This window comes from Dendrobates tinctorius, unplaced genomic scaffold (genome assembly GCF_039654945.1).
Source record: "Dendrobates tinctorius isolate UK_male_01 unplaced genomic scaffold, ASM3965494v1 ptg000195l, whole genome shotgun sequence".
Taxonomy (NCBI): domain Eukaryota; kingdom Metazoa; phylum Chordata; class Amphibia; order Anura; family Dendrobatidae; genus Dendrobates; species Dendrobates tinctorius.
In genome coordinates this window covers 2,003,634-2,023,447 of record NW_027361862.1, presented here as the reverse complement: position 1 = coordinate 2,023,447, position 19,814 = coordinate 2,003,634, and the positions used below count along the sequence as shown (strand labels likewise).

Genomic DNA, 19,814 nt, shown 5'->3' with positions numbered 1-19,814 from the left:
CTCTGCCACCCTGCCCAGCCCGTCCCTTTCGCTCACCCTCGCAGGAATCTCAAACACCTCAATTTACAATCTCTGAGTCTCTTCTCCCTCTTACAGACATAGCTTCCCTTCATGACACAGATGCTGCTGCCACTTTTTATAGCACCACAATAACAGCAACACTTGATTTGACTGCCCCCCTCACGCAGAGCAAAACTCGAACAATCAACAGGCAGTCCTGGCTGACCAGTCTGACCAAAGAACTGAGACGGGTTTCTAGGGCCGCTGAGTGGAGATGGAAGAGAACCCATTCTACTGAGCACTTCAACGCATACAAGCAGTCCCTTGCCAGCTTTAAGTCCACGCTCTCTGCCGCAAAACAAACTTACTTTGCATCTCTCATATCCTCCCTGTCTCACAACCCTAAACAACACTTTAACACTTTCAATTCTCTACTCCGTCCCACATCACCTCCTCCCTCGCCTCTCATTTCTGCTGAAGACTTTGCCTCCTTCTTTAAGCAGAAGATCGACACAATTAGACAAAACTTTGGCCCGCAGCCCCCAATGCCCCTCTTAGTCGCTCAGCCCTGTTCTGCAAAAGCCAGCTTCTCCACCATGACAGAAGATCAGCTCTCCACCCTTCTGTCAAGATCACACCTCACCACTTGTGCCCTCGACCCACTCCCGTCCCACCTCATCCCTAACTTGGCCACAGTCTGTATCCCATCTCTAACACACCTCTTCAACCTTTCACTTACAAATAGTGTCTTTCCCTCATCCTTCAAACATGCCTCAATCACACCCATCCTCAAAAAGCCCTCCCTTGACCCATCCTCTGTGTCTAACTATCGCCCGATATCTCTTATCCCTTACGCCTCAAAACTACTGGAACAGCATGTATATCTTGAACTGTCCTCCCACCTCTCCTCCTGTTCCCCCTTTGACCGGTTACAATCTGGCTTCCGACCACATCACTCAACTGAAACTGCCCTAACTAAAGTCACTAACGACTTGCTAACCGCCAAGAGCAAGCGACACTACTCTGTCCTCCTTCTCCTGGACCTGTCCTCTGCCTTCGACACCGTAGACCATTCCCTCCTGCTACAGACTCTCTCATCTCTTGGCATCACAGACTTGGCCCTATCCTGGATCTCATCATACCTAACAGACGGAACATTTAGTGTCTCCCTCTCACACACCACCTCCTCACCTCACCCCTGTCTGTCGGTGTTCCCCAAGGCTCTGTCCTAGGACCCCTACTATTCTCCATCTACACCTTCGGCTTGGGACAGCTCATAGAATCGCACGGTTTGCAGTATCACCTCTATGCCGATGACACGCAGATCTACCTATCTGGACCCGACCTTGCCTCCTTACTGACTGACATCCCACAATGTCTGTCTGCTATCTCAGCCTTCTTTTCTTCTCGCTTTCTCAAAGTGAACATGGACAAAACAGAATTCATCATCTTTCCCCCATCTCACTCTCCCCTTCACCAGACCTATCCATCATTGTCAGTGGCTGCTCTCTTTCCCCAGTCCCGCACGCTCGGCGCCTTGGGGTGATCCTCGACTCTGCGCTCTCTTTCAAACCACATATCCAAGCCCTCGCCTCCTCCTGCCGCCTCAAACTCAAAAATATTTCCCGGATCCGCTCATTTCTCAACCACGAAACCACAAAAACACTAGTGCATACTCTTATCATCTCCCGCCTTGACTACTGCAACCTCCTACTCTCTGGCCTCCCCTCTAGCACTCTGGCACCACTCCAGTCCATCCTACGCTCTGCTGCCCGACTAATCCACCTGTCTCCCCGCTATTCCCCAGCCTCCCCCCTATGCTAGGCCCTTCACTGGCTTCCTATTGCCCAGAGGCTCCAATTCAAAACCCTAACCATGACATACAAAGCCATCCACAACCTGTCTCCTCCATACATCTGTGACATGGTCTCCAGGAACCTACCCGCACGCAACCTTCGATCGTCTCAATATCTCATTCTCTACTGTCCCCTTATCTCTTCTTCCCACAACCGCATACAAGACTTCTCCCGTGCTTCCCCCATACTCTGGAACTCTCTGCCGCAACACATCAGACTCTCACCATCAACGGAAACCTTCAAGAAGAACCTGAAGACCCACCTGTTCCGACAAGCCTACAGCCTGCAATGATCCTCGGTCTACTGCACCACCGCACGACCCGCTCTACCCTCTCCAACTGTACCCTCACCCATCCCTGTAGACTGTGAGCCCTCTTGGGCAGGGTCCCCTCTCCTTCTGTACTTGTGTGTCCCTTGTCTTACACATGTTTATTATACTTGTCTATATTTCCCCTTTTCACATGTAAAGTGCCATGGAATAAATGGCGCTATGTAAATGCATAATAATGATAATAATTTATAAGTGTATTTCCCGCCTGAGACTGGGAATAGTTATATCGCCCTCACTGCAGCATGCCCAATAGCCAGTACACAGCAAGGCGGCCCTTCTGGCGACTACTTATCCTAGGTGTTGTTCCCTGACTGACCTGAGGGTAAGGGTGACGCCAGAGAGCTGCAGGTTCCAAACCGGAACTGGAAAGTGGGGTATAACGAATCCCCTGACGAACTGGGGGCAACCAAACAACCCCAGTTTGTGACACTGGACAATAGCACTCAGCTCAAGGGATTGTTTTTTGAGGATAGGTGTGATTGTGGCATGTTTGAAAGCAGAGGGGAAAGTACCAGAATTTTGTGATAGGTTGAAGAGTTTTGATAAGTGTGGTGGGGAGGAGGTGGGATGGGATGGGGTCAAATGCATAAGTGGTGGGATGTGATTTGGACAGGAGAATGAGTAAGCTCTCCTTCAGTGATTTTGGAGAGGGAAGTTATGGGGTTACGGTATTGGTCTAGTATACAAAGGGGTTGTGGAGGTCGGACAATAAAGAATTGCCGTGTTTGGTCTATCTTATTTTTGAAGTGCGTGGCAAAGTCCTCGGCAGAGATTAGGGTGGTCGGAGGGAGCAGTGGTGGGCGGAGGAGGGAGTTGAAAGTGTTGAATAACGGTTTGGGGTTGAAGGAGAGGTGAGTGCCAATTTGCATACGAGTGTTGCTTGTTTGAATGCGGTAAAGTCATTTTGCCAATGCTTTTTCTTCCAACGCCGCTCTGCAATTCTGGATACTTGGCAAAGCTTTTTAGTAATGTTATTGTGTCAGGGTTGTTTATTGATTTATCAGACTCTGCTATGCGTGAGAGGGATGACTGAGTCGATAGCCAATGCGAGAGTGACAGTGTGTGTCGTAGAGTGAAGATATGGAGGACAGTGGTAGAATAGAGTCAGAGATTGTGCGAGTGTCAAGATGTGCAAGGTTTCTGCGGGGGTGCACTAGTTGTTGGACATGGGTAAGAAGTGAGGGGGACAGTGATGAGAATGTGAGTAGATGGTGGTCAGATAGTTGGAGAGGAGAGGTTGTGAAGCTAGATAGGGAGCAGAGACGGGTTAAGATCAGGTCTAATGTATGTCCGTCTGTGTGGGTGGCTGAGGAGGACCACTGAGTAAGTCCAAAAGATGAAGTGAGCGACAGGAGTTTGAAGGTTGCTGACTGGTGGGTGTCAGTAGGGATATTGAAGTCACCCATGATGGTGGGAATGTCAGCACAGAGAAAGTGAAGAAGCTAGGTGGAGAACTGGTCAATAAAGTTAATGGCCGGGTCTGGAGGTCAGTATATGATGGCCACTTGGAGTTGCAGGGCGAATACATGCGGACAGAGTGGACTTCAAAAGAAGGGAGGATAAGGGAGGGTAGAGGTGTGATTGGGTTAAAGGCACAGTTGGTAGAAAGGAGAAGACCCACTCCTCCACCATGTCTGTTGCCAAGGCGAGGAGTGTGGGTGAAGTGGAAGCCTCTGTAACATAGCGCAGCAGGGGAGGCTGTGTCGGACGGTGTCAACCATATTTTGGTGAGGCCCAGGAAGGAAAGATTACGAGAGGTAAAGAGGTCATGAATCACATTGAGTTTATTGCAGATGGAGTGGGCATTCCAGAGTAATCCAGAGAGAGGGAGCAGGGGGTGGGCTTCAAGGGCATGGGTTTTACGTAGAAGATATTTTGGGTGTTTAGATTAGGTTGGGAGTGATGGGAGGGGGGAAGTAATGTGTGGTATTAGTAGTGGGGGTCCAGGATTGGGGGATATGTTGCCAGCAATGAGAAGCAGAGCGAGAGAACAGGTGGGAGAAGGAGAGTGGTCGGCTTGTTTTATGTTTTATTAGGAGAGATCTGAGGTTCAGGAGGAGGTCAGCAGATGAGATCAGGTGGGGAGGTAAGAAGGAAGTAGAGATGATTATTTGGTTAGAGGATGCTGGGGTTTGGGGATAGCGAAGCAGAGTGAAGATTAATGGATGGGAGTGGGGGCCCTGCATACCTGGATAAGAATGGGGGGCCTGCATATCAGGATAGGGATCAGGGTGCATGTGTATCAGGATGAGGGGACCATATATACCAGGATAGGGTATATTAAGTACAGAATTGACCACATTTTTTGCTTCAATTTTTTTTCCTAATTTCCTCCTCTAAAACTTAGGTGTGTCATATGGTGTGACGAACAGCCCACCGCCGTTCGTCCACTTACGGGCGACACTAACGGGAGTCCCGCTGCCACCAAAACGCGACGGACAGCGGACCCTGTGTCACCACTATGTCACAGTCCCACCACTGACACGGGTGTATCAGCGGACGGAGGGGCGTGACACAATGCCGGCACACGGCTATCACAGGCGCAGTGGGGCTTATCTTAGTTATCCCAACACTGGCACCATGTGACCAAAAATATCCAGCAAGCTAATCTCGCTCTACAATTTGCCGCAGGGGGAGTTTAATTTGGATGCCCCACCACTGCTATCAATCTTCCAAGTACTGCGGGGATTTATGTATATCCCACTTTCTCAGTTCCACTTTGGAACTCGCAGCTCTCCGGCGCCCCCCTTACCCTCAGGTCAGTCAGGGAACTGCACCTAGGATAATTAGTCGCCGGACGGGCTGCCTGTTGTGAACCGGCAATTAGGCTTCTGCAGTAAGGGAATTATCAATGCTGTGGCTGAAGCCCCTTACTCAGCAATATAAGACCCTTCTAGACTGCCAGCAAGCCGTAATAGCCGTACACAACGCGCTGCCACCAGTCACGGTTACTTAATTCACAGTGTTAAATTAAGAGGGTCCGTGGCAAACCCCTTGAATTAGTAGCGATTATCTATCAAAGGCGTATAGTTCGATTCTTAGAGCATGGAGACAGATCTAAATAATTTCATTTATTTTCCGAAAGAGGACAGTGATTGCAGATAAAAGTTGCTATAAAATTGAGACATAAAATATGTACAGTACAGGTATAAAATAAAAGTGGAGAAAACAAAGAGATTACACTCACAGTTCCATATTGTTCCTTAGGCAGACCATGCGGCTAAGGTGGGTGGAGGCGGAGCTGCACTTCTCCGCTCATTGGGGTCCTTCTAGCACGACGACTTGAGCTGTTCTGAGCTGGTTTGCCCAGGAAATGCCTTATAGACTTTCCTATGTGACATCACAGAGAGGTGCATTCTGGGTTGATCCCACCTCTCTTATCCAAGTTATGTTTTGGCTACAAAACTTAGATTAGCTATAACTTTATGGGAGAAGCTGGTATGGACTCATCAGTGGTATCATGTTTCCCAGCGTAATGAGCCCATCAAGAAAACATCAAACATCTATGCGATATGACCGTCCATTTGGGCGCAAATCCTATCTCATGTTCTGGACAGGGTAGAACTTCGAAACATACGCGGTCTCGAAGCTGGGACCGCTCAGGTTACAAAAATATGATTTTCATATCTCTAGGGTATTTGGTTCTTATGGTATAGTCTCTCATAGTTTTATTCGTTTCAAACAAAGAAGTTTTTCCCGCTCTGAAGAGGAGAGAAGGCAAATGGTGTGAGGAAGATGGTCTAGCTAATTAACATTCCTGCTCTTCCAGAGGAAGTGGCAGGGTTGATAAAACCTGGGGGGAAGGAATTCCTACTACTGAGAGTTTACAATGTCCTAGGATGGAGGATTTGTTAGCACATTGCAACAGAAAACATATCTTGCAGACATGGTACATCACACCTCCCCCCTTAAGAGGGCGCTAAGAAGGCATTACCTCTCGGTAATCGGCCATGCGCACCTCAGCGGGTTCGCCCCGGCGGGACAACCCATCGGCATTGCCGTTTTCACTGCCCTTCCTGTGTTTTACAGTAAAATCGTACTGTTGAAGGGCAAGGCTCCAGCGGAGCAATCTTCCATTGGTTCCCGACACGGTGTGCAACCAGCTCAGTGGGTTGTGGTCGGTTACCACCGTGAAGGCGCGCCCATACAGGTAGGGCTGCAAACGCTGCAGTGCCCACACCATGGCCAGACACTCCTTCTCGATGGTCGAGTATGCCACTTCCCTCGGCAAAAGTTTCCGGCTCAGGTACAACACGGGGTGCTCTTGGTCCCCCGAGTCGACCTGGCTAAGCACAGCACCGAGGCCAAACTCGCTGGCGTCGGTCTGTACCAGAAACGGGCGACTGCTGTCGACTGCTCTCAACACTGGAGAGTTGCACAGGGCTGCTTTCAAAGCTTGGAAAGCCGCCTCACAGTCATCTGTCCAGTTGACTGTTTGGGGTAGCCTCTGCTTGGTGAGGTCAGTCAAGGGTTTGGCAAGGGCGCTATAGTCCTGTACGAACCGCCTATAGTACCCTGCAGTGCCCAAGAAGGACTTCACCTGTTTCTTGGTCCTGGGGGTGGGCCAGGACACGATTGCGTCCACTTTTTCTGGCTCCGGACTCATGGAACCCCCGCCTACCCGGTGCCCCAGGTAGTGGACCTCGCGCATGCCTATCTGGCATTTCCCCGGCTTGATGGTCAGGCCTGCCTGGTGAAGACGCTTGAGCACCTCCTGGAGGTGCTGAAGGTGTTCCTCCCAGGTGGAACTGAAGACGGCAATATCGTCTAAGTACGCCGCTGCGTACTCCTCCAGTCCCCGAAGCAGGTGGTTGACCATCCGCTGGAAAGTGGCAGGGGCATTCTTCATGCCGAAGGGCATGACCGTGGACTCGTACAGTCCAAAGGGGGTGATAAAGGCGGATTTCTCCTGTGCCTCAGGGCTCAGGGGAATCTGCCAGTATCCCCGACTCAAATCCATGATGGATATGTAGTTGGCGTTTGTCAACCGCTCGAGCAGATCCTCGATGCGCGGCATCGGGTGGGCATCAGAGGTTGTGATGGCGTTGAGCCCCCTGTAGTCCACGCAGAACCGGGTGGTTCGATCCTTTTTAGGCACGAGGACTACAGGTGAAGCCCACGCACCTTTTGACCGTCGAATCACTCCCAGCCTTAACATCTCATCGACCTCTTGGCGCATGACTTGTTGCACCGTTTCAGAGATCCGATAAGGTGTTCGCCGTAATGGGGCATGATTCCCGGTGTCCACCTCATGAACCGCTAACTCCGTCCTCCCAGGACGGTTGGTGAACACGGGCCGGAAGAGTTCCAGGGTGGCCATCAACTGCAACCGCTGGGACACGGTGAGCGAACCACTTATCTCCATGTCCTCAATGGACCCATTGGCCTTGGCCTGGGCCAGCATGTCCAGGAGGGAATCTTCCTCCCCATCCTCTGGCAGATTGCAGACCGGTAGGATGCAAGCTTCACGTTCGTAGTGCGCCTTCAGCATGTTGACGTGAAAGGCCTTGCGCCTACCCCGAGCATGGTCAAGCGTGACCACGTAGGTGACCGGGTTGAGCTGTTGGTGGACGACGTACGGGCCTTCCCAGGCTGCCTGAAGCTTATCCGTTGGTACCGGGACCAACACCCACACCTTTTGACCCACCTGGTAGGTCCGCTCCCGGGCGTTCTGGTCGTACCAGCGCTTCTGGTCAGCCTGAGCCTGCGTCATGTTGTCATGCACCAACTGCGTCAAGGTCTGCATCTTGTCACGGAAGCGCATGACATAATCCACGATGGACACTTCTGTGGGGTTTGGCTCATCTTCCCAGGATTCTCTTATCAACCCAAGGGGTCCCCGGACTCGCCTGCCATACAGGAGCTCGAAGGGGGAGAACCCGGTCGAAGCCTGCGGAACTTCTCTGTAAGCGAACAGCAGGTGTGGGAGGTACCGCTCCCAGTCGCGCCCTTGGGTCTCAACCAGTATGCGGAGCATCTGTTTGAGGGTACCGTTGAAACGTTCACACAAACCGTTAGTCTGTGGGTGATACGGACTCGATACCAGCTGCGTCACCTGCATTTTCTCACAGAGAGCCTCCATTAGGCGAGACATGAATTGGGGCCCTTGATCGGTAAGCATCTCCCTGGGAAATCCTACTCTCGAAAAGATGGTCACCAGTGCGTCAGCCACCTTATCTGCCCTGGTTGAAGACAGAGCTACTGCCTCTGGGTACCGGGTAGCGTAGTCTACCACGGTGAGAATGTATCGCTTTCCGGAGCTGCTGGGGACGGACAGCGGTCCTACAATGTCCACCGCGATTCTCTGGAAAGGCTCCTCTATCACCGGCAAAGGAATAAGGGGAGCCTTAAGAGCAGGCCCCGCCTTACCCACTTTTTGACAGGTGGCACAGGAGCGGCAGTAGTGTGTTACATCTGTCCCCATCTTGGGCCAATAGAAGTGTTGAGACAGCCGTGCCTTTGTTTTGCTGATCCCCAAGTGTCCAGCGAGTGGAATCTCATGGGCAATCCGCAACAACTCAGTTCTGAACTGATAGGGGACGACCAGCTGTCTTTCCCTCAACCACTCCTTTTTAGGATCTCCGGGTACTGTCTCCCGGTACAACCTTCCTCGTTCCCAGAACACCCTCTCCTTATCAGACTTGGAGGTGGGCGTCTCGGCGAGACCTCTCAATTTCTCCATGCTGGCATCTGTGTGCAGAGCAGCCTGGAACTCCATGCTGGAGGCTGCCAGAAGTGACGTCAGGGTCCCCTCTTTACTGGGACCCTCTGGAACCGGCTCTGGGTTCACCTCTGGTTCAGTCTCTCCTGTAGCAGCAGAGGGTCCAGAAGACAGTGCGTTACCTGCGATCTGGGCACTCTGACTGCGTGTGACAGCTGCTATGTATGCTGTCTCCCTGGGGATTTCTGCAGACCCACCAGCTGGTGCTGCCCTGGGCTCTACCTCCCCATCCACCCCCAACACTTCAGGAGCAGTGCTACTTATGGGCCAGTTACCTTCCTCGGTGGCACTGGTCAGCTGCATGGCATTACCTTCCTCATGGTCCCCATGCACCTCCCCATTTCCTTGAGCACCGTTGCTTACTCCTGCCAGGGGTTCCTCAGCCGTCTCACTCCGCAGAGTGACGGGGCTGAGCACTTCGGTACCTGTGGACACATCTACCGCTTCAAAGAAAGGGTTAACGGGTTCAGTCGGCACAGATACATCAACATCATCATCATCCTTCCTAGGAGAAGAATGGTTATCAGTTTGCTTTGGTACATTCACATCAGCATCAGCATCGTACCTGGGGAAAGAATGGTTGTTAGTTGCATCATTACTCATCAAGGCATTAGCAGGTAACACATTCAGTTTCCCATCATCAACATCATCAGGGTTAACGTTACCCTTATTATCAGTTTGGGGAAGGGTGTCAGGGACATAGTATGCAACCATCCTCCCCAAGTCAGTCTCCAATAAAACATCAGTGGGCAAATTTTCAGACACTCCCACCTCCCTCAACCCGCTCCCGGCACCCCAGTCAAGAAAAACTCGTGCCACTGGCAAGGGACAACGGGTGCCTCCAATCCCGGTGACAGTCAGGGTTTTCCCCTCAACAAACTCTTCAGGGGCCGCCAGTCCAGGACGGATGAGGGTTCGTTCAGCCCCGGTGTCCTTGAGGCCTGTAGCAAGACGGGCCCCCACCTGAACAGGTTGAACGTTGTCGTCAGCCCTCCCAACCACACCTCCCACCAAAAGAACAGAGGCATTGGGCCCGGGGGCCTTGGCTGGGGGGTTCTTCGGCCTGTTCGGACAGGTGTAAAAGAAGTGACCAGGCCGCTGGCAGTGGTGACACAGGCGACTGTCAGTAGCCGGCCTGTTGTTGGCAACAGGGACAGGGCCTCCGGAGGGACGGCTAGCTGGGGCATTGGGGTTGGTTGCTGGCTTACCCCCTTTCCAGCTGGTGGCGACTGGCCTCCGCGTCTCGGGCTTCCGGTTGGCCTCGTGGTTGTCGGCGATCTGCGCCGCTTTGTCCGCGTTCGTTGGTTCGCGGTCCAGGATGAACTGTCGGACCTCAGCTGGGCAGAGATGCAGGAACTGGTCTTTGATCATCAGGTCCCGTAGCTGCTCAAAGGTTTCAACGGACAGTCCATGGATCCACTGGTCAAAGTGGGTCCTGAGTCCTTGCACCACATCACTGTAGCTATCGTGTGGGCCACGTTGGAGGTGTCGGAACTTCTTTCGGTATACCTCAGGTGTCAGCCGGTATTTGGCGATCAGTGCCTGCTTTATGGCGTCATAGTCATCATCGGCTTCTGGCGGAAGAGAAGCAAATGCCTCCAGGGCTTTGCCCTTTAGCCCTGGGGTCAAGTACCTTGCCCATTGGTCTCTAGGCAGCTGGTACTGTCTGCAGGCTTTCTCAAAGGCTCGCAGAAATGTGTCCAAGTCCCCGTCCTTTTCCATCACGGGAAAATGCTCTGGCCGGGGTTTAGGAGTCTGGACGCTGCTGGGCTCACGGCTTCGGGCTGTGAGGGCATTCCCACCCCGCTGGAGTACCTCCAGTTCATGGGCCCTCTGCGCCTGGCGCTCGGCTCTCTCAGCCTCAGCTTGGCGCTCAGCTCTCTCCGCCTGGCGCTCGGCTCGCTGCTCTGCTCTCTCTCGAGCTTGCTGGATCAGCCTCACCCGCCCATCACTGTCTTCGGCGGGGAGTTCGTCCAAGGCCATTTGCAGATAGGGGTCCACCCCGTTCTGGTTGAATGTGGGGCCAGCGCTCAGGAGTGGAGCCTCTGCTGCAGCCCCATTGCAACTTGGGCCAACTTCTGCGCTCGCTGGATTCTGGTCGTTGTCCAGCTGCACTAGAGCCGCGATCAGTTGAGCTCTGTTTTTGTTCGTGGCGTCAAGGCCTTGGTACGTGCATAACGCAGCAAGAACTTCCTTTGTCTGCCGGGTGTACCAAGGTTCTCCTTTTGCCGCCATGGTTGCCAAATAAAAGATAGAAAAAGAAAAACGAAGAAACGGGAGGGGGATACTTGCAAGTACACACTAATGTCTCAGGACTAGTAACCACTGAGTCTGTTCTCCAAAACCTATGATGCAGGATTCCCGCAGGAACCGTGCAGGTTTTTAGTGAGAGGAATGATTGCTCAAACCAAATCACTAATGCTCTAGGATTATCCCACCGCGCTGCCACCAATATGTGACGAACAGCCCACCGCCGTTCGTCCACTTACGGGCGACACTAACGGGAGTCCCGCTGCCACCAAAACGCGACGGACAGCGGACCCTGTGTCACCACTATGTCACAGTCCCACCACTGACACGGGTGATTCAGCGGACGGAGGGGCGTGACACAATGCCGGCACACGGCTATCACAGGCGCAGTGGGGCTTATCTTAGTTATCCCAACACTGGCACCATGTGACCAAAAATATCCAGCAAGCTAATCTCGCTCTACAATTTGCCGCAGGGGGAGTTTAATTTGGATGCCCCACCACTGCTATCAATCTTCCAAGTACTGCGGGGATTTATGTATATCCCACTTTCTCAGTTCCACTTTGGAACTCGCAGCTCTCCGGCGCCCCCCTTACCCTCAGGTCAGTCAGGGAACTGCACCTAGGATAATTAGTCGCCGGACGGGCTGCCTGTTGTGAACCGGCAATTAGGCTTCTGCAGTAAGGGAATTATCAATGCTGTGGCTGAAGCCCCTTACTCAGCAATATAAGACCCTTCTAGACTGCCAGCAAGCCGTAATAGCCGTACACAACGCGCTGCCACCAGTCACGGTTACTTAATTCACAGTGTTAAATTAAGAGGGTCCGTGGCAAACCCCTTGAATTAGTAGCGATTATCTATCAAAGGCGTATAGTTCGATTCTTAGAGCATGGAGACAGATCTAAATAATTTCATTTATTTTCCGAAAGAGGACAGTGATTACAGATAAAAGTTGCTATAAAATTGAGACATAAAATATGTACAGTACAGGTATAAAATAAAAGTGGAGAAAACAAAGAGATTACACTCACAGTTCCATATTGTTCCTTAGGCAGACCATGCGGCTAAGGTGGGTGGAGGCGGAGCTGCACTTCTCCGCTCATTGGGGTCCTTCTAGCACGACGACTTGAGCTGTTCTGAGCTGGTTTGCCCAGGAAATGCCTTATAGACTTTCCTATGTGACATCACAGAGAGGTGCATTCTGGGTTGATCCCACCTCTCTTATCCAAGTTATGTTTTGGCTACAAAACTTAGATTAGCTATAACTTTATGGGAGAAGCTGGTATGGACTCATCAGTGGTATCATGTTTCCCAGCGTAATGAGCCCATCAAGAAAACATCAAACATCTATGCGATATGACCGTCCATTTGGGCGCAAATCCTATCTCATGTTCTGGACAGGGTAGAACTTCGAAACATACGCGGTCTCGAAGCTGGGACCGCTCAGGTTACAAAAATATGATTTTCATATCTCTAGGGTATTTGGTTCTTATGGTATAGTCTCTCATAGTTTTATTCGTTTCAAACAAAGAAGTTTTTCCCGCTCTGAAGAGGAGAGAAGGCAAATGGTGTGAGGAAGATGGTCTAGCTAATTAACATTCCTGCTCTTCCAGAGGAAGTGGCAGGGTTGATAAAACCTGGGGGGAAGGAATTCCTACTACTGAGAGTTTACAATGTCCTAGGATGGAGGATTTGTTAGCACATTGCAACAGAAAACATATCTTGCAGACATGGTACATCACATATGGTCCAGTGCGTCTTAGGCCATGTGCACACGCTGCGGTTTTTGCTGCGGTTCTGCTGCGGTTTTGGCCCTGCAGAACTGCAGCAGTTCCACAGACATGGTACTTTACCATGTTAGCTTATGGGTTTTCAAAACCGCAGTGCTCACGCTGCGGTTTTTTGCCTGCGGAAAAGCTGCGGGTTTTTTCTCCGCAGCATGTCAATTGTTTCTGCGGATTCTGCTGCGGTTTCACACCTTTAATATAGTAGAGGTGTGAAACCGCAGGCCAAACCGCAGCAAAACCGCAGGTCACTTTACCTGCGGTTTTACCTGCGGTTCCGCGGGAAAAACCCCGCAGGTGAATCTGCAGTGTGTGCACATAGCCTTCCGAAAGATACGGTAGCTACATGTAATAACAGTGGATACTTGGACCTTCTGTTCACTTCTGGGACATTTCTGCTGCACACTTATGGAGCCCGTCCGCGTTAGTTACACCTGGGAGTCAAAATTTCTAACAATTTAAGAGCAGATGAGATAGGCCAGGTGTAAGCAGGAGGGAGGAGTAGCAAGGAGACGGATCCCAGAAACACAGGAGGGGACAATTAATGGACACAAGCTAAGATGCATTCAGGAAATAGACAAATCAAATGGAAAGATAAAGGCAAGTGTGTATGAGCACCAAGGAAACCACTTACCAGTGAGTGACCGACAGGATGGTAGCAGTGGTACTGTGCAGTGGTGAATATGTTGTATGGCTCTTAATGATCATGTTGTTTCATGCAGGTGACGGAGGCCATGAAGCTTTGTACGGTGAGTGACAGCTTCGTTCTCGGGGGTCAGTGGATCTGCTGAGTGGGGCAGGTCTGCTGCTTTTTCCTGGGGTTTGGGGGTCTTCTGTGGTGGAGATTTATGCTTACATGCATTTTATATGTAATGTGAATTAATTTTCCTAGTGATCTTTGTTTTCAGGCCTCTATTCACCCAGATTCTGGCCACGTCCTCCCGCTGATCTTCAGGCCACCAGGTGAGCATAGCGGGGTGTGATGCAGGAGTAGTTGTAGAGCGCAGCGCGCCTCTCCAGTGGGCTTCACCTTGACCTGCAGTAAGCTGCCATCATGATCTCTCCTTACTCGCCTCTTCCCTCATAACCGAGCTCCAGCGCCTCCTTTCTATGATCTGGTGCCCAGAACTAAACTTCTTATTCCAGAAGACGTTGCACGTGAAGACGTTGCATGGTGTTATGTCCCTGAGTCTGTGCCTCTTATATTACATGACAGCATCCTGAAGGCTTTAGAAGCTGCTGATTGACATTGTGCTGTTAACCTACGTGTAGATCAGACTAAGGCTATGTGCCCACAAAACGGTTTTTTTCGCGTTTTTTAAGCATTTTTTCCATGCAAAAACGCTTAAAACGCATACATAAGCATCCCATTCTTATAATACATTCCGCAATTTTTGTGCACATGAAGCGGTTTTTTCCGAACAAAAAACGCATCGCGGAAAAAAACGCAGCATGTTCATTAATTTTGCAGAAAAAAATGCATTTCCAACTATATTCAATGAGAATGTGGATACTCCGGAAAAAAACGCGCAAAAAAAGCGACAAAAACGCGAAAAATAAAAATGCGGATTTCCTGGGAAGGAATCAGGTTTTGCTCAGGAAATTTCTGCATATGTGGGCACATGGCCTAATTGTACGTTATATCAGCCATAAAAAGTATGAAAACACACCCAGATCCTCCTCCTCTACCAGTGAATCTCCTACTTTACTCCCCCTAGATCTTATGGTGCCAGAAAATTATTACCCCCAGATCCTCCTCAACCATGACAGGTGACATCATCCCAATGATGTTAACCTTTTGCCATCTTCCAGCTTTTAGAAGTTAGCAGAGGTAGACCACTGCTTCACTCGCCTCTCCGAAGCCCCCATGATGAGATGTGATCCCATCATGGGAGACCCGAGCATTGTCACGTGAAGACCTCCGGGTCTGCCAGCTGTGGCCAGCCACTGAGACTAACAGGCAATCTGCCAGTGTAAAACAGACAGGTCTCATGCATTGCAATACACATGTAAGTGCTCAGCATAGAGCGCCAGATAAATGTGATCCCAAACATTATGAAAAATGTTCCCAATTAAAGCTTCGACTCAATCCACAAAAAAGTCCCCACTCAGATCTGTCATCTGTTAATGGAAACAGAGGGGCTTCCACATTACTGGTAGCACAAAGGCTCTGGAAAAGGGAAATGGCCATTGCTCCACAAAAGAAATTCAGCAAATTCTGCACTCTCAAATGCTCCTCTCCCTTTTGAGCCCCAGTGTGCGAAAACTACATTTAGCACCCACATGTTTGGCATTTCTGTAGTGATGAGAGCCCACCTAATATACTGGTATGTGTCTCCAGAAGCATAAGCTGGGCATAATGTATGGAGTCACTGCAAGATACTGGTCACTACACCGTACTGGTCACTACACCGTACTGGTCACTACACCGTACTGGTCACTACACCGTATTGGTCACTACACCGTACTGGTCACTACACCGTACTGGTCACTACACCGTATTTGTCACTACACCGTACTGGTCACTACACCGTACTGGTCACTACACCGTACTGGTCACTACACCGTACTGGTCACTACACCGTATTGGTCACTACACCGTATTGGTCACTACACCGTACTGGTCACTACACCGTACTGGTCACTACACCGTACTGGTCACTACACCGTATTGGTCACTACACCGTACTGGTCACTACACCGTACTGGTCACTACATCGTACTGGTCACTACACCGTATTGGTCACTACACCGTACTGGTCACTACACCGTACTGGTCACTACACCGTATTTGTCACTACACCGTACTGGTCACTACACCGTACTGGTCACTACACCGTACTGGTCACTACACCGTATTGGTCACTACACCGTACTGGTCACTACACCGTACTGGTCACTACATCGTACTGGTCACTACATCGTACTGGTCACTACACCGTATTGGTCACTACACCGTACTGGTCACTACACCGTACTGGTCACTACACCGTACTGGTCACTACACCGTATTGGTCACTACACCGTACTGGTCACTACACCGTACTGGTCACTACACCGTACTGGTCACTACACCGTATTGGCCACTACACCGTTTTGGTCACTACACCGTACTGGTCACTACACCGTACTGGTCACTACACCGTACTGGTCACTACACCGTATTGGTCACTACACCGTATTGGTCACTACACCGTACTGGTCACTACACCGTACTGGTCACTACACCGTACTGGTCACTACACCGTATTGGTCACTACACCGTACTGGTCACTACATCGTACTGGTCACTACATCGTACTGGTCACTACACTGTACTGGTCACTACACCGTATTGGTCACTACACCGTACTGGTCACTACACCGTACTGGTCACTACACCGGTAGTTTTACAATTTTCACTCAGCAACATCCACTGCTGCTTGTTTATGGAAAATACCCATGGAGTCAAAATCATCACTACACCTGTAGATAAATTCCCAAAGGGGTATAATTTCCAAAATGGGGTCACTGGAAGGGGATTCTGCTCTTCTAACAATTAAGTGCTCTGTACATGCAATCCACAAACTATTATAAATTAATTTGTTCTCCAAGAGCCAACTAGTGCTCCGTCCTTCCCGAGTCTCGCAGTATGGCTAAGTAGTACTGTACAGCCACATATGGAGTATTTCTGCATTCGGCAGAAATTGTGTGGCAGGTTTTGATGCCATTCTTATTCATTTCCCAGTGTGAAAATGTAAAATTTGTGGCTAAAACAACGTGTTTGTGGTGAAAAACTATTTTTCCTTCACTGCCCAATGGTATAAAATTCTGTGACCTACCTGTGGTGTCAATATGATCACTGCTCCCCTAGATGAATTCATTGAGAGGGTGTAGTTTGTAAAATTGAGTCATACATAGGGAGTTTCTGCTATTCTGGAACCCCAGGGGCTCTTCTAATGTAGCATAGCACTCTCACACCAGTGCAGCACAATCTGCCCTGTAATATGGCGCTACTTCCCTTCTAAGCTTTGCACTGTGCCTCAAATGTAGTTTTCGACCACATATGGGGCATCGGTGAACTCAGGAAAAATTGCACAACAAATTGTTCGTTTTCCCATATTATCCCTTTTGAAAATTTCAAACTTGTGGTCTGTCAGGAAAATATGAGTTATTTCCCAATATCCTAGGTACACATCCAGGGATGCCTTGTGCCCTCTCCCCATTGGTTTGTGAAAGACCAAACTCCACAAGCGATGCCCCTCGCAGCTGCAGCCCCCTGTGTCTGCCTTTGTGAAATTCTATCCATTTCCCCCTCACTTCAGCAGATGGTCACTTTTATTACTCTGGCCAGTTAAGTGCGTTTTTCTTCTCCAAAACTTCCTTTCTCTATTCCAGGTTGAATTTAATAACGCACAATAATCATAGAGACAGGAAAAATAGATTTTCAGGATCAGGGGAATTGAGGCTACGCATGGCAGCACTTTACGGTCTCTAGGGCCATCAAAGACCGGGAAATAGTTTCTGACCCCAGTAACCTGTAGACATGTTGTGTTTGGTCTCAAATGTAAATTCGCAGGGGAAAATATTATGCCCCTGTTGCCACCCTGTGAGCTCCCCAGCCAAAGATATGGCAATGAGAAGCTTTTAATAACTTTTCAAAATAGGAGATCCTCCCAGAAACAGCCCATATGTGAGGTCAACAAAGGTGGGAGTTCCTAAGTTTATGGGCAAACCATAAAAGAGGAACGACCATTTTGAGACGCGTTCAGAGATGGGCAAGACAGCCAACATCCATGCTGTGGACTGAATCTTTTCTTTGGGAACTCCCCTCCCCTTATCGACACATCATACCAGTGACTGAGATATAGTAAGTTTCCTATTTTAATCCCTTTTATTTGTATCAGTCTGTACATACTGTATTTTGTCTCCTTTTGTAATATCTTTTGTATTTTTGTAAACACTGCCTATATTTTCTGGAGTAAACTTATAAATTTACTAGTTTTGTTCTCCGTGCTCCATGATCGAACCGACACGTTCTCCGCACAAAATCACACTACCTGTGGGTTGGTTCCTGACCCCATATAGGCATTAGTATCAAATGAGGAACTGGTGGCAGTGTAGCTTCCTGGTGGTATTGGAGAATCACTGCAGTGACAGATCGGAGGTTTATGTGTGTATCCTCGGCATGGTACTGGTGATATACATACCGCCCTCACTGCAGAGTGCCCGATAACCAGTACATGACAAGGCAGCCTTTCTGGTGACTACTTAACCTAACCTAGCTGCAGTTCCCTGACTGACCTGAGGGTAAGGGGGTCACCAAAGAGCTGCAAGTTCCTAACTGGAATGAAAAGTGGATACAAAAGTTGGGTTATATCCCTGACAGGGTCAAAGCAACATTTTAGAAAAAATAGTAATATTACATTTACTCAGCACAATGTTATTCAAGTTTGTGATTCGCCTGAGTGTTAGAAATACTCCTTACTCCTCTAGATGAATTCCTTGAGAGTTGTAGCTTACAAAAGGGTCACCTGTAGGGGGTTTCTGCTATTTTGACATGTCGTGGGCTCTTCAAATGGGACATGATATCCGCAACCTATTCCAGGCAAAATAGCGCTCATTCCCTTTCAAGCCTTGCAGTGCGCGTAGGCAGTCGTTTTCCCCCACATATCTGCGTATTCAGGAAAAATTTCAGAACAAATTTTGGCATTCATTTTCTCCTGTTACCCTTCTGAAAATAAAAAAAAATTGGAGCTTAAACAACATTTTTATGGAAAAAGTGTAGATAGAACTTTTTGGTGATAATTCTAAGTGGTATGTGTGGAGAAAACACTGCTCAATACAATCCCAGCAGTGAACCCCAACATGGTGGTGGCAGTATCATGCTATGGGGGTGTTTTTCAGCTGCAGGGACAGGACGACTGGTTGCCATTGAAGGAAACATGAATGCGGCCAAGTACAGACATATCCTGGATGAAAACCTCTTCCAGAGTGCTCTGGACCTCAGACTTGGCCAAAGGTTCACCTTCCAACAAGACAATGACCCTAAGCACACAGCTAAGATAACAAAGGAGTGGCTTCAGAACAACTCTGTGACCATTCTTGGCTGGCCCAGCCAGAGCCCTGACCTAAACCCAATGGAGCATCTCTGGAGAGACCTGAAAATGGCTGTCCACCAACGTTCACCATCCAACCTGACGGAACTGGAGAGGATATTGGATCATTCCCAAGAAGACTCAAGGTTGTACTAGTTCAAAAGGTGCATCTACTCAATACTGAGCAAAGGGTCTGAATACTTATGACCATGTGATATTTCAGTTTGTCTTTTTTTATAAATTTGCAAAAAATTCTACATTTCTGTTTTTTTCAGTCAAGATGGGGTGCCGAGTGCACATTAATGAGGAAAAAATGAACTTTTTTCAATTTACCAAATGGCTGCAATGAAACAAAGAGTGAAAACTTTAAAGGGGTCTGAATACTTTCCATACCCCACTGTATACTATATATACTCAGCTCCTCTGTATATACTATTATCCACAGCGTCTCTCTATACACCATATTAGCTACAGCTCCACTGTATATACTATACAGTGGGGGAAAAAAGTATTTAGTCAGCCACCAATTGTGCAAGTTCTCCCCCTTATAAAGATGAGAGAGGCCTGTAATTGACATCATAGGTAGACCACAACTATGAGTCGCAATGAGAAAAACAAATTCAGAATCGTAGAATTGGAAGGGACCTCCTGGGCCATGTGGTCCAACCCCCTGCTCAAAGCAGGATTCGCTAAATCATCCCAGTCAGATGTCTGTCCAGCCTCTGTTTGAAGACTTCCATTGAAGGAGAACTCACCACTTCTCGTGGCAGCCTGTTCCACTCATTGATCACTCTA

At 49.4% G+C, this 19,814-nt stretch overlaps 1 protein-coding gene across 1 annotated transcript in view; it reads left to right on the top strand.

Annotated features, from left to right (window-relative positions):
- Positions 1-19,814, top strand: part of SFXN4 (sideroflexin 4) — a 57,126-nt gene that overhangs the window by 20,110 nt on the left and 17,202 nt on the right. The window contains exons 4-5 of the mRNA XM_073552719.1: positions 13,665-13,691; positions 13,851-13,905. Of these exons, the coding sequence (XP_073408820.1) occupies positions 13,665-13,691; positions 13,851-13,905 (82 nt within the window). The remainder of the gene's footprint in view (positions 1-13,664; positions 13,692-13,850; positions 13,906-19,814) is intronic.